Genomic DNA, 13229 nt, shown 5'->3' with positions numbered 1-13229 from the left:
TCAACACGTGTTTTTCCCGCCTCCTTTTACTGGAATGAATCTGATTTTTTATGACATGCACAGCCCACTCGCCCACCAATCAAAGTTGTTGCGGCCCAAGCAACTCTTATGAAAGCTACATTCACCTCCCTGCTGCTACCTTGCTCCAAGTCCCTTCCTCCATGGCCGGCGACCACATACCTACACACAACCTTGAAACCTCCGATCCCTGGAAGTGATTGAGTGCCGTCAACTTTTTTCCCAGGTTTTGCCATTGACCTGTGTCTTTGACATTTATTTCATTGTGCACCGAAGTGTCATTTACGTCTTCCTCAAAGGCCCATGTTCACCCTACAGGCATTGGCATGCGGGGACCTATTTTCATCTTGAAAATCCGGTCAAAGCCGCAATCCATCCAATCACTCGATCCGCTATGCGAATTTCCTTAACAAAACAAACGGTCTTAAAGCTTGTCGGTTGAAGGTGGCCAGGCTTTTCCACTGGCTTATGTTATAATCGTTTATATCATTGTAGATTTAAGTGACATTGAACTTTTCTTAGTGCTTTAGTGCTCTTGTTAAGGATCTTTGTTGCCATGAATTTTACTGGCCAGGCTTTGCCACAGGCTTATGTTCCTGCCGTGTATTTTATTATGCATTTAAAGGACATTGAACTCTTTTCTAACTGATTTTGTGATCTGGTAAGGGGGGATAGCCCTCTCAGAAGAATCCTGTCTAAGGCTTCTAACAGCATGCTGCATTTGCACCATCCTGGGTGGGACATCTGTTTTCCAGTTAACAGTCCTTAGTAGCCTCAGTGTGGGAGGATTCTGTTCCAGAACCAAGGGGGTTGGCACCTTTGAAGCTGTTTGTTGTTGTTTTTTTACTTGTCTTTCAGATATTCTAGTGACCACACCCAATCGACTGGTGCATTTGCTAAATCAAGGTCCCACAAAGATTGAACTTCACAAGTAACTATGGCTTAGTTTGATTAATCCACAAACACATAGAAGGACCTCATTTGTTTAGTGTTTTCTTTTGTGTCTGCTGTTTTTGTTTTTTCAAAACATACTTAAGGACGGTGCCTACTATTGTTATTGCGCATACGTTCTGCGCATCTTGAGGTACTTGGATTTCCTATCGGCGGTGCTTCTTAATACAGGGATACTTTTGCGCAGTTCAAAACCATGCAAAGAAAGCAGAACTTAGCAAGTGCTCTTGGTATCCAAAAAGAAAATTGGTGGTAACCACGCATTTTTCAGAGATAATTAAGCTTGGATTTGGAAAAGAATGCCATACATTGCCTTGTATTTTGAAGCTTTTTACAAATATTGTTGATTAATTTTCTTCGAAAAATGCGTGGTTACCCCCAATTTTCTTTTTGAATTTCAATAACTCAATAAGTTCTGCTTTTGCCGCTATTCAGTAAACCGCACAAAAATACCTTTGAATTAGTAGGCACCATCCTTAATTGACCACTTCCCACACGGGCTTTTCAGGGCCAATGAAATAGTAAGCAAAACAACAGAAAACAACAACAACAACTGATAAGAATCCCAACTGGCCAGAGGCAAACCAGTTGGCTATTTACAAGTGCAGCCAAAAAGTTGAACCTGGGACTACCAGGAACAAATTCAACCAATGGTAGTGGTCAGAACAAGAACTCAAGATCTCAGGGCAAGCACCCTAACCACTGGGCCGCACTGTTCCTTTTAGAACGTTGCTGTAAGTATGGGGATGGTTTTTATGAGTAACTACACAGGGTGCCCTCATCTGAATGTTGCACTTCATATTAATACTATGAGCATGAGCAAACTGATCGTACTTGTTCAAACCATAACATTTAACATCTTTGTAACTTTCAGTGTTGAGTGGCTGATTCTTGATGAAGCTGATAAACTTTTTGAAGAAGGAAAAGATGGGTTCAGGGAACAGGTCAGCTTGTTTTATTTATCAATGTAGGAGGAAAGTTGTTTTTTCCCATTAAAGGGATTCCATCAATTCACAACAATTAATTATCAATGACAAATGTTCTGCTTTTATGACTGTATTGAAAATTGTATTGAGAATTAGTTTTTGTAAGAATTCCCACTACCCTGCCATCTTTATAAGATGAATAATTCATATATTATGGTTGTTTTAGAAGCAGTCAATGGTTTCATATGAAGAGTGTTAGTAAACTTTATCCCAAGGCTTGCATATCAAATTTTGCAAACTTCAAATTATTGTGATATACTGTACCAACTCACACCCAATCCTTGCTAGACTGACCTTTGTGTAATATATAATGGCAGAAGTGATTGTTTGTCTTCATTTTCTTAGATGCAACACTGACATTAGCCCCTTCCTTCTTAATTGATACACTGTAGCTGTATAACCACAGGTAACCCAGGCTCATTGTGTGTGCCACATAGGTAAATATAGAGAACATACGAGGCGAAGTTTAGGTCTGGAAATTTGCTAGAAAATGGAAATAAAAATCGATGGAACTTACCATGTGGTGAGCTGTTGTTGTCTTTCATACGCACACGAAGTTTCGGGAAAAATGATCCCCGTTCACCTTCCTTCATAGGATAGTGACAAGGTAGGAGACGGAAGCCAGCGTCGGGACTCCGATCGACCCAAAGCAAGGACGATTTTTTTCGCGAAAATCGAATCCAGTCGCTAAATAAACACGCCAGGCTCGTGGAAAATGAATTTCTCTAAACCATGAATCCACTGAAGCATCTCCAGGTAGCAACGCGAAGCCACCAGTCTCCGTAGAACTTGTAAGTTAACCTGCTAAAATGGCGGCCGGAAGCCGTTGTCCTCGCAAAGTGTCCAATAGGCCATTTTACAGTTTTTTGCTCAGCGACCTAGCCAATGAATGGCTGCGAGGCTGCCGGTGACCTTGCATTGATACAAACCTCACTGCTTTTATCATGTAAATTGTGTTGTTGTGATTCTAATTAGTCCGTATTAACATTACAAAAGCACGGAGGTTTGTATCAAAGCAGGGTCACCGGCAGCCTCGCTTCCATTCGTAGGCCAGGTAACTTAGCTACAACTGTAAAATGGTCTATTCAAAATGGCACTGAATTCGGGACGCCTGGTGACGAGTATAATAAGTTCCCCTGGAGGGAGGGGAGTCCCAGATTGCTCAAAGGGGCACTGTCATGAGCTGCGCATGCTCGAGATTGTTTGCTCTCGAGCCCACGGAAAATTCTAGCCGCCACCATGGATTCACGCGTGAGTCACGTATATTCGCCGGAGTTTCTCCTTTGTCCACCATGGCGCTACCCAGTGGACACCATTTTGAATTTGTCGATTCAACTTGAAAAAAGTTAACCTAACAGTTTTCAAGTTTTCACAATACGCTACCGCATGCGCTTGTCGTGACAGTTTCCCTTCAAGACAAAACTCACTGAGAAATCTGGGACTCCCTTCCCTCCAGGGGGACTTATTATACTTGTCACCAGGCGTCCCGAGTTCAGTGCCATTTTGAATTGGACACTTTGCAAGGACAACGGCTTCGGGCCGCCATTTTAGCAGGTTAACTTACAAATTCTACGGAGCCTGGTGGCTTCGCGTTCCTACCTGGAGATGCTTTAGTGGATTCATGGTTTAGAGAAATTCATGTTCCACGAGCCTGGCGTGTTTATTTAGCGACTGGATTCGATTTTCGCGAAAAAAATCGTGCTTGTTTTGGGCCGATCGGAGTCCCGACGCTGGCTTCCGTCTCCTAACTTGTCACTATACTATGAAGGAAGGTGAACGGGGACCATTTTTCCCAAAACGTCGTGTACGTATGAAAGACAACAACAGCTCACCACATGGTAAGTTTCATCGATTTTTATTTCCATTTTCTAGCAAATTTCCAGACCTAAACTTCGCCTCATATGTTCTCTATATTTACCTATGTGGCACACACAGGGTTACCTGTGGTATAACAGGGGTAATGGTTGTACATGAAAATTGCACATACCGGTAACTGTAGACACGCAAGCTTTAATGTCATCAGACTTGCCACAGTGTTATAATGGACCCTGGATTCAATCATTTATTTCAGATTGTGGGATTTTTTGGGGAGTGGGGACAGTTCCTGACGTCATCAGCAAGTCAGTTCATTGATTCATTTTTATTTCTTTTAATACAGGTAGCTGCAATTTATCAGGCATGTGATAAGCCTGATATTAAGAGAGCATTGTTTAGTGCAACATTATCAAATGGCATTGATGAGTGGGCAAGTGCTCATCTGGACAATGTTGTTAAAGTTACAGTTGGTATCAGGTATATCTAATAGACATACACAGTGTAATACAGGGAGAAATACTGTTGCCTACACAACATTTAGTAATCAAATTTCCCTTACAAGCTTTCAGTAAATCCTAAAAAAATTTTATCGTATGTTCTGCACAGAAACACTGCTACCCAAACAGTGGAGCAGGAATTGCTGTTTGTCGGTCAAGAATCTGGAAAGCTTCTTGCTGTTAGAGATATTGTTCAGAAGGTACATGTACACTGGTAATGTTATTACGAAACATGACAGAATCACTTCTAATGCATTTTTCGCCTGCAAATTTGATCATTTTTAGATTCCAATATTTAACTTGATGTTGTCTCACATCAAATGCCGTTATAGATAAGTGGCATGCAGATACTGACTGTTGCTTGGAAGCTGTTCAGAACACAATCATTGTCAGGCTTCTGGCAATAATTATCTGCAGAGCGTCTTTCTAGCAACAGTAGTAATCCAGACCATTGGCTTACTGCGCTTTTCATAAACATGCGAATTCTGAAGGTTAAATTCGTGTCAGTGGTTTTGTTTTCCGCTGCCGTCAATCACTGTAGCAGAATTGGTCATAGCAGGAAAGAAAGATTTGCAAGCTGACATTTTGAGCGTTAGCCCTGCACCAGAGCGAATTGAGGAATTGTGAGATGTTAGTGGTTTATAGACGTGCCATTGGTGATACTATGTTGACGCGATTACACGAATAAGTTAATTGAATGAGAAGCGGTCATAGATTTTGTAGGTAGAATTTAGCGAGATTTAGCATCACGTTTACGTGAAACGGAAAACGTCGTACATATCAGTGCCGTTTCACGTTTCACGTAAAATAGAGAGAACGTTGTGAATCTAGCTTCGCTTGACCCACGGAAACTGGAGTATTTAGTTACTATTTATTAGTCTTTTTAAACATTGTTTGTAGAAAAAGACGCTGTATAAAATGAAAATCCTGACTTGTCAAATTTTGAGAGTTTCGATGAAGTTGTTTTGTCGGTCAACAGAGAGTCAACCTGAGTTCATGAAAAAAATTGCGGTAGTGAGACCTAATTTTTGCTCCTTTGACATACCGAAAAATGTTTTTGGGTACGTTTTTTTTTCCACTAACGACTTCTTATGTAGAAGAAAAACGAGAAGAAAATTGCACGTATACGGCAAACGCGAAAAGGCCTACTTTCACGTAGAAGCGGCAGCCGGCCAGCGTAGAAAATGGAAGGAAAATCAGGGCCACGTGGTCACTTTTACCGTTTGCGTCTCACTTAAAGGTGATTCTAAATCACTCTGTGGCTAATGGTATTGACACGCTTAGTGAAAAATTCGAAGTAACTGTGCTGCGCAATAATGCGGATGAAGATTAAATGAAAGTTCCAGTTTGCGCCCAAATTAAATGAGAACCAAACTTTGAGGGTACTTCCTCTTCATCATTGGTTTGAAAGCAACTGAAAAAGCACGTGCAACGTAACGCTCAAATAAAAGCAAAACACGCAACGTTTACAACACGCGCTGACTTTATGGGAAACCAAAGAATGTTGGTCTCAATAGGGCCATTTATACGGGAGAAAATAAGACGTCTTAGCTAAGACGCGTCTTAAATAGGACGCGAACTGTACCATTTATAAGACGCGAACATCTCGTATAAATGGTTCGCGTCTTACTTGGTTATTTATCATCATAAATCTAGCACGCCCTTCAACAATAACTTTTAATTCACAGTTACCACCTTTGCACTTTTCGTCCGCAAAGTTGCGAATTGAAAACCCTTTCAATTCAATTCAACTAAAACAAAAAATAACTTACACCGGTCGCTTGTCACGCAGTTATCAAGTTGTTCCGCGATTGCCAGTTCCCGGCAAAGGATGAGTAGGAACTCTTTCTCCTCCACCAAAGTCCAACTGTTTCTCTGTTTTGTTGCTGTTTTTGAGCCTAACTGGGAGGCCATTTTGTTAGCCTGGGTGACTCGTCAACAAAATGACCATGTTGTTGTTGTCGTCACGCATGTGACAGGCATGCGCACTTATAGTTCACGTCTTATTTAGAACGCGAAACCATTTATACGAGAAAGTTCACGTCTTATTTAAGACGCGGACAAAATAAGAACTGCCGAAAATTCTGTTCCAAGATAGGACGCGTCTTATGTAGGACGCGAACGCTTGATTTGTAGCATTTATACGAGCAGCTCGCGTCTTATTTTCTTCCGTATAAATGGCCCTATTAGGGCCGTTAGGGCCGTTTATAGGAGAGAAAATAAGCCGCTTGTGGACTTTGGTTTCCTATAAAGTCAGCGCGCGCTATAAACGTTGCGTGTTTTGTTTTTATTTGAGCGTTACGTTGCACACGCATTTTTCAGTTGCTTTCAAACCACTGATGAAGAGGAAGTACCCTCCAAACGTTTGGTTCTCATTTAAAATTCTTGGGCGCAAATTTGAAGTTTCATTTAATATTCATTGACACGCTTAGGGTGCTTTCTTTTGGGAGTATCCTGGCTATTCTCATTCCGGATTAGGAATAACAGAATACACGGAATATCAATTGGCAAAAAGACACATTCTGAAAGCGAAATGCTATTAGCAAAGGTGACCTGGGAACGTTTGTATATGGGCATGCGCCACTTGCGTTGGCATGGTGATTGAAAAAGGTTTTCCGAAAGTTTGGAACACAAAATGTTGAAATATGGGCATAAGTACCAGTTTTTTGGCGGTTTACACGATTTTCGGTTTGCTTCTTTTGCTAAAAACCTGAAGGGGGAAAATGACGAAGAATTCTTTGTACTTGTGAGTGCTTTGCATATTGCAAATGTGTTCCCATACACTCTTCTTCTTGATGTTGACTTAATTGAAAAAAGGTTCGTGGTTTTTCTACAAACCAATTAATGCCGACATCATTTCTTTTGACCAGGCAAGGGCACTTTTTTCATTAACACAAACTGAGAGCTCTTCTAGTTCTCGCACCGGTAAAGAAACAGAAGAGAGGCCAGCACACCCGCACTTAGGGAGACATTTTGCATCGCTATTCCATTAAGAGTTTTGCAATTTTCAAGCCGCCGGTGGGCGACCAGCCGGCCGCATATCATTTCCCGCCAAAACTTTCCCAAAAGAACGCATCTTCTGCCTATTCCGAGTGAACCATATTCCGGTCATTCCGTTCATTCTGCTATCGGGAGCAGAATAAACAGAATAGTATTCCGTTCATTCCAAAAACGGAATAGGTCCCAAACGAACACGAACACTGTCTATTCCGTGTATTCCTATTCCGGAATAGTACCAAAAGAACGCGCCCTTAGTTGACAAACAATTTTGGTCGAGATTTTTGTGGCTTTCGATATGTCCAGAAATGCCCCTAATTTAGATTCACGCGGATTTCAATAAGCGTCACAATGTCCCCCTGAATGCGTTCCTCAAGTAAGGATAAACAGCTGAAAAATAACTCTAAACTTTACCGTTACCTTATTGTTAGAAATAAGTAGCAAAGGCTTAGACTTAAAAGGGACATTTCATAATGGATGGCAAAATTGGGCCTGCATCTAATCAGGTGCATTGTTGGACATAAGTGGGATTTCCCTGTGATTTCGCTTCAGATGAATCATTTATTATGCACTATTTAGTGAAATAACATGGACATATTACGTGTAATGGATTAGTGAGAAATGTGCGTAGCGGCCAAAGTAGCCAAAGCTTTCGTGTCGGCTGCTACTAAGTGTAGTAATAGGCAACAAATTGCCATGGTTAGGAAGATTGAAGGGCATGCACTTGGTTTTGACGCTTCTCTGTCATTTCTGTCTGTATCTTGAAGATGTTCGCGGTGAAGATCTGCTAGTTTTACCCTGATCATTTGTGAACTGGCAACTAAGCATTCTCAGTCCCTACGGAGTAGAGGAACGCTCTTCATTTAATTGAGTTTCTTCTATATAAATCGCAATCAACCCAAAAGTTCCCAATTCGTTTTGACGAAGGTCTAATGCTCGAAATGTCAATACGCAAATCTTTTTCACAACGTTTTATCTTCCTTTATCAACTCGTTACGTTTGCTAAAACCAAATTTTGGTGTTTCTCTCCCCGTCGACGCAGCACCTCAATTCCCTTAGAAACTCAGTAACCCCTTCATTGATCTCGATGCACCTTTTAATGGCCCGCTGGCTGTTGCGGCAAATATGATTGAAGGCAATAGAGAACAAAACCGTTTATTCGAATTAGAGTCCACATGTTGATGAAAGGCGCAGTAACATAAATTCGTATTCGGATTTCTTGCCAAGTTTGCTGTCTATATAAGATAATTCATTGGAAAAGTGTTTAAATTGTCAACGTGATGAACTTGGTGTAATTCACTGGTGAAAAGGTTCTTCTTTCTGTGTCACAAACAGCTATTAGCATTATGAGGTTTCATGGAAGTATGACCGAGTTGTTTTGGTTGCATCATTTTGAAAGTAAGCTAAATTAATGGTGATTGTTGGCTTGTGTGAATAGGGATTCCAGCCTCCGATGTTAATATTTGTCCAGTCCAAAGAAAGAGCTAAAGAACTGTTTCATGAACTTATTTATGACGGAATCAATGTGGAGGTTATTCACTCAGAGAGAACTCAAGCCCAGGTCAGTTCAATAGAGACGCTACTGTACATCTTACAAGTCATGTGTATGCGGTCGTTTTAGGCTTGTTTTAAGCATGATACTATCATGACATCAGTAAAGGTGTAATTTTTCTCTATTTGGTTGTTTTCGTTCCAGAGAGACAACATAGTTAAATGTTTTAGAACAGGAAAGGTTTGTTCACATTGTTCATTCTAATGTTGATTCCATTTGTTAGTTCTTTGGCTGTAAATCAATTGACTCTAAAGTAAAGTTGATTCATTGGTTACCATTTGTTGTTTTAGATCTGGGTTCTTATTGCAACTGAGCTTATGGGTCGTGGAATTGACTTTAAAGGAGTGAACTTGGTCTTAAACTATGACTTTCCTACATCTGCTGTTGCGTACATTCACAGAATAGGTACGTAGGGTTTGCATCTTGCACCTTTGCAATGGAGAACATCCTGGGGGTTTTTCTTTGTTTTTTTTTTTTGTTTTTTTTTTTCAAATTTACCCAAGTTATATATCGAACTGTTTTCTTCTGGGGAGTAGTAGTTTGGCGTATAGAGACAGTAACCGTTATTGCCAATGAGCTACACCTTTCGTGGATTACTCGGGAAGATTGGCAGCCTTCAAGGCCTTGCACCTGAAGTCATCATCATCTTTTCTTTTTCCCTCTGAGGGAAATTGGGTCTTGCGTTCTCTCTCTCCAAGCTTCTCAGTCTTTCGCACATCTACCGGCTTCTGCTCAACCTTTGAACCCAAGTTCACCTCGTTCTCTCTCTACCGTTCTTCGCCATGTCTCCTTCGGCCTACCTGTCCTACGTCTTCCTTCTGCGGTCCATGTTAAGGCTATCCTTGTGTTCTCATTTACACTTTTCCTCAGCACGTGCCCAATCAGTTTCCAGCGTCTACGTTTTATCTGCTGACTGATCTCTTCCATATTCGTCTTGAAGTAATTAATTATTAATTTATGGATGAAAGCTAAGTATTATCGATTACGGTCATAGTTTGCAGTTTTGTGTCATTCATTTATTCATTTATTCATTTATCATCCACATATTTTAAAGTGTTGTGTTTTTTTTGCGTTTCGAACCGAAGGTAGAACGGGTCGCGCTGGAAGACCAGGGAGAGCCATAACGTTTTACACCGAGGACGATGCTGCCAATCTACGGAGGTAAAAAATAGCCTTCAAATTGAGTGTTACTTTGATATTTGATTATGAAACAAATGACTTCAGTTAATTGAACGGACATCTATTGCTCTAAGAATTGGTTTACCGCATAATTACAGGACAGGTTTAATGGGGTTAGGTAAGGGTTGCACGACGCTTAGTTGTTCAACAACAAAGCACTACGATTGGGAATTTCCGTTAACAATCTGTGGAATTGTTCAAACTAATATTTAGTCGGTTTTACGTTTGTTTTGGTTGAGTATGATTAATCATTGTACCATATTTTTGTACCGCAGTATTGCAAATGTAATGAAGAGTTCAGGGTGTGAAATTCCAGACTGGATGTTAAAATTGAAAAAGCCATCAAGGTGAGATTTGGAAGAGTTCACTGAATTGTCATGTACAATGTTAGTTTTAATTGTCTAAATACTTGAGAGTTTGGCCGAAAACCAGTGACTTCGCAAAGCCATCTTGACGCAGAATTAAGTTCACGTCCTTTTGGTACGACTGAGAGTTATTGACCCACAATAAGGTGATATGCGCTATATGCCTTCACCGAGCTGTAACATTTGTCTTAAGTCCCACAAAATTCTTGTTAACGCATTGTATGCAATTTTCTTGCAGGAAAGCTCGAAAGAGATTATCTCGGAATCCTCCTTCTCGGTCGACGATTAAAACTGTGTCCAAATACGATTTAGAAAAAGCCAAGAAAAAGAGGTAAGAGGCGACAATTGTTCAAGCAGTCGTGTGCCGTAGTGAAGATTCTTCAACAAAACAGGTATTTCTCAAATACTGTGAAAACCAGCGAAGTAAAGAAACAAAAGCAAGCAGGTTGGGGGGCTGTTATCTTTACATGTAACATGTACTTAATAGGCCATTTCCGCGTTTGTTTGTCTCGGTGTCGAAGTGAGTCTTGGTGCTCAACTATTGAAAGGGAAATGACTTTGATTTGCATAAGAATACGCAACTCGTTTCCATTTGAATGGTTGTGCACCAGGACTCGCTTTGAAACTGAGACATCCAGCAACTCGGAAATGGGCTATTGACGGCTTCGGTTAGGGGCTCTTTTGGTACGATGAAACCCGCAATTATTGGAACAAAAAGGAGTTTTTTAGAATCTCATTTGTCTTTGAGCAGACCAGTTGGCTATTTGCCAAGCCACAGGAAAAATTAAAGGCACAGAACATAGTTCATTTGCAGCTGTTACTTTAGTCTGCTTCTTTAATAGCTAAGGAACGAAGCTTAAAAAGAAATCTCCACCCCTTCCACTTAACTCCTCTCGTTTTGCTCATGCTCCCCAGTGATTCGCCCCTTTCTCCAACAAGGAGCAAGGTTTCAGGGTTATTTTTGAAGTGTGCAAGGTAATTGGGATTTAGCTTCCCCACTCAGTACTCTCAAGAAGAATTATCAGATAAAGCTAAGACTTATTTCTTTGTCTTTTTTTCCAGAGACATGATTGAAGCGTCCAAGAAGAAAAAAGCGAAATTAAAGTCCGTACAGCAGACGATATGATTTTAGACCATCTTAACACTTTGCAACTTAAAATGTAGCAAGCACTTTACTTGAAGGACTTACGGCTTGGGTTGTCCAGTGGACAATTATATCATTTTGCTAAAGCTTTTGTTTGAGAAAGTGGTTCCAAACTTCCTGAAAATAATGCCCTCTTGCTAAAACGTTCAACACAGCGCTTGTTGAGTTGACTAATGACTTGATAAAGCGCAAAATGTCCAATAAGGCTCTGCTGTTTCCATTTAAATTTATTTTCCTGGTTCTCTGACAACCCCTGAGAACTCTAGCAAATACTCGGTAAAAGTCACTTCGTTGTTTTCTTCAGATTTTGAAATTGTGTTTCCTTAACACCTGACGGGCAAAATTTTGAGCTTTGATTTTTACTATGAGTGTAAGTTTTGGATTTCACGGTCCGCCAATACTCAAGGTCAAACCTCAGAGGGTTGGATCCTGGGGAAAAGTGACGTGAGAGGCTCACTATCTTAAAATTTCAGCGTCTGAATGCAGCTTATTTACACGAGTCCCGTGCTGCATATTAATTCTGCGGCGTACACACGCATTGCATTCTTAAACTAGTGAGCCTTTGACTTCATTTTCTTCTCGAACCAGCTCTCCCAAGAACTTAAATTTAGTAATGATGGACCATTAAATATGAAAATTCCAGTTAAAGTAAGCAGGTGGCTTTTTTAAATCAAGGTTTAAAGCTTTTGTCGCTTAGTGCTTGGCTAACATAGATTTGAAATCCAAAGAAAAATAAGATTACAGGGGCACTTTAAGAAGATAACGAAAGAAGTATGCGCATTTGGGAAAATGTTATCGGGCACTTTCGTTTTTGAAGACTATGGGCACCACGTCACTGATTCGGGCAGCTACATGTGTCGTCATCTTGGTCACGGTACAAGAAGACCGTGTAATGATGTCCTCAACAAACACGTGTTCTTGCCACCCAGACAAAGAAGACGCAGGCAAAAAGTAACGGATGTTACGAAAAGACAACGTTGACGCTGCTCATTAGAGGAATGTTCTGAATGATAAGTAACTTGAACCCCACTGAACCCTGGATGTACCATTTATATGCTAACCATGAAAGCCCCCCTTAACCCCTTTTAGAATTAATTTGGTTTTGTACACTGGTGACTATTCAAGTCTTGATTAGGGCGAAAGGTTCCTCATTTTTATAAGGGTATCGATTGTTAATGCAATCTTCATTATTTGGGCGCTCAGAAAAATATGGAAATAAAATGACACGATTCCCCTGCGAGGAGAGAGAAAGAACTTCCGTCCGCACAAACTGGTGCTTGTTCTAAAAAACTTGAAAATAAACGTAAATGCTGAGATAAAGAGGAAATGACAGTGACGCATGGCAATAAACTAATATGAGTATACCGCCATATTTGCACTCATTTTTATGCATGAATTTTACGCAAGAGCCATTCTTGACATCATTCATCATCATCATTTATTTTTGTAACAATGTGCTTACCGCACGGAAGGGTTTTCGTGGTGAACATAAAAGTTAGATACACAAACTAGTCCTGTCTTAATTCAACTCGCTTGCATAGCTGGTGGGATAGTGGGGAGTTTACGCAAGGACTTAATGAGCTTACGCAAGGACTTTAATGAACAAAAACGAAGGTGCGTGCGTTTTACATTTTTGGCCCATTTCTTTGCCATCCTCTTCCTGACGACAACGTGAATAACCCTTATGCGTGATGACCTCTAACTGGCTGATTTCACCACCAAGCC

General features: G+C 40.6%; 1 protein-coding gene across 2 annotated transcripts in view; it reads left to right on the top strand.

The window, feature by feature from the left end:
* The window catches only part of LOC137999133 (probable ATP-dependent RNA helicase DDX52), a 45809-nt gene extending 32800 nt beyond the window's left edge, over positions 1–13009 (top strand). The window contains exons 9-19 of one of the 2 annotated variants that reach the window (XM_068844986.1): positions 877–949; positions 1844–1913; positions 4114–4247; positions 4377–4467; positions 8703–8825; positions 8961–8996; positions 9107–9225; positions 9906–9977; positions 10271–10342; positions 10599–10691; positions 11423–13009. In XM_068844986.1, the coding sequence (XP_068701087.1) occupies positions 877–949; positions 1844–1913; positions 4114–4247; positions 4377–4467; positions 8703–8825; positions 8961–8996; positions 9107–9225; positions 9906–9977; positions 10271–10342; positions 10599–10691; positions 11423–11486 (947 nt within the window). In that variant the 3' untranslated portion in view covers positions 11487–13009. Of the gene's footprint in view, positions 1–876; positions 950–1843; positions 1914–4113; positions 4248–4376; positions 4468–8702; positions 8826–8960; positions 8997–9106; positions 9226–9901; positions 9978–10270; positions 10343–10598; positions 10692–11422 lie in introns of both variants that reach the window. The other variant, XM_068844979.1, reaches the window with a different exon arrangement.
* Positions 13010–13229: the final 220 nt, after the last annotated feature.

This window comes from Montipora foliosa, chromosome 1 (genome assembly GCF_036669935.1).
Source record: "Montipora foliosa isolate CH-2021 chromosome 1, ASM3666993v2, whole genome shotgun sequence".
NCBI classification, from domain to species: domain Eukaryota; kingdom Metazoa; phylum Cnidaria; class Anthozoa; order Scleractinia; family Acroporidae; genus Montipora; species Montipora foliosa.
Note: the sequence above shows the minus strand (reverse complement) of the source record. Positions and strands in the feature narration are given on the sequence as shown.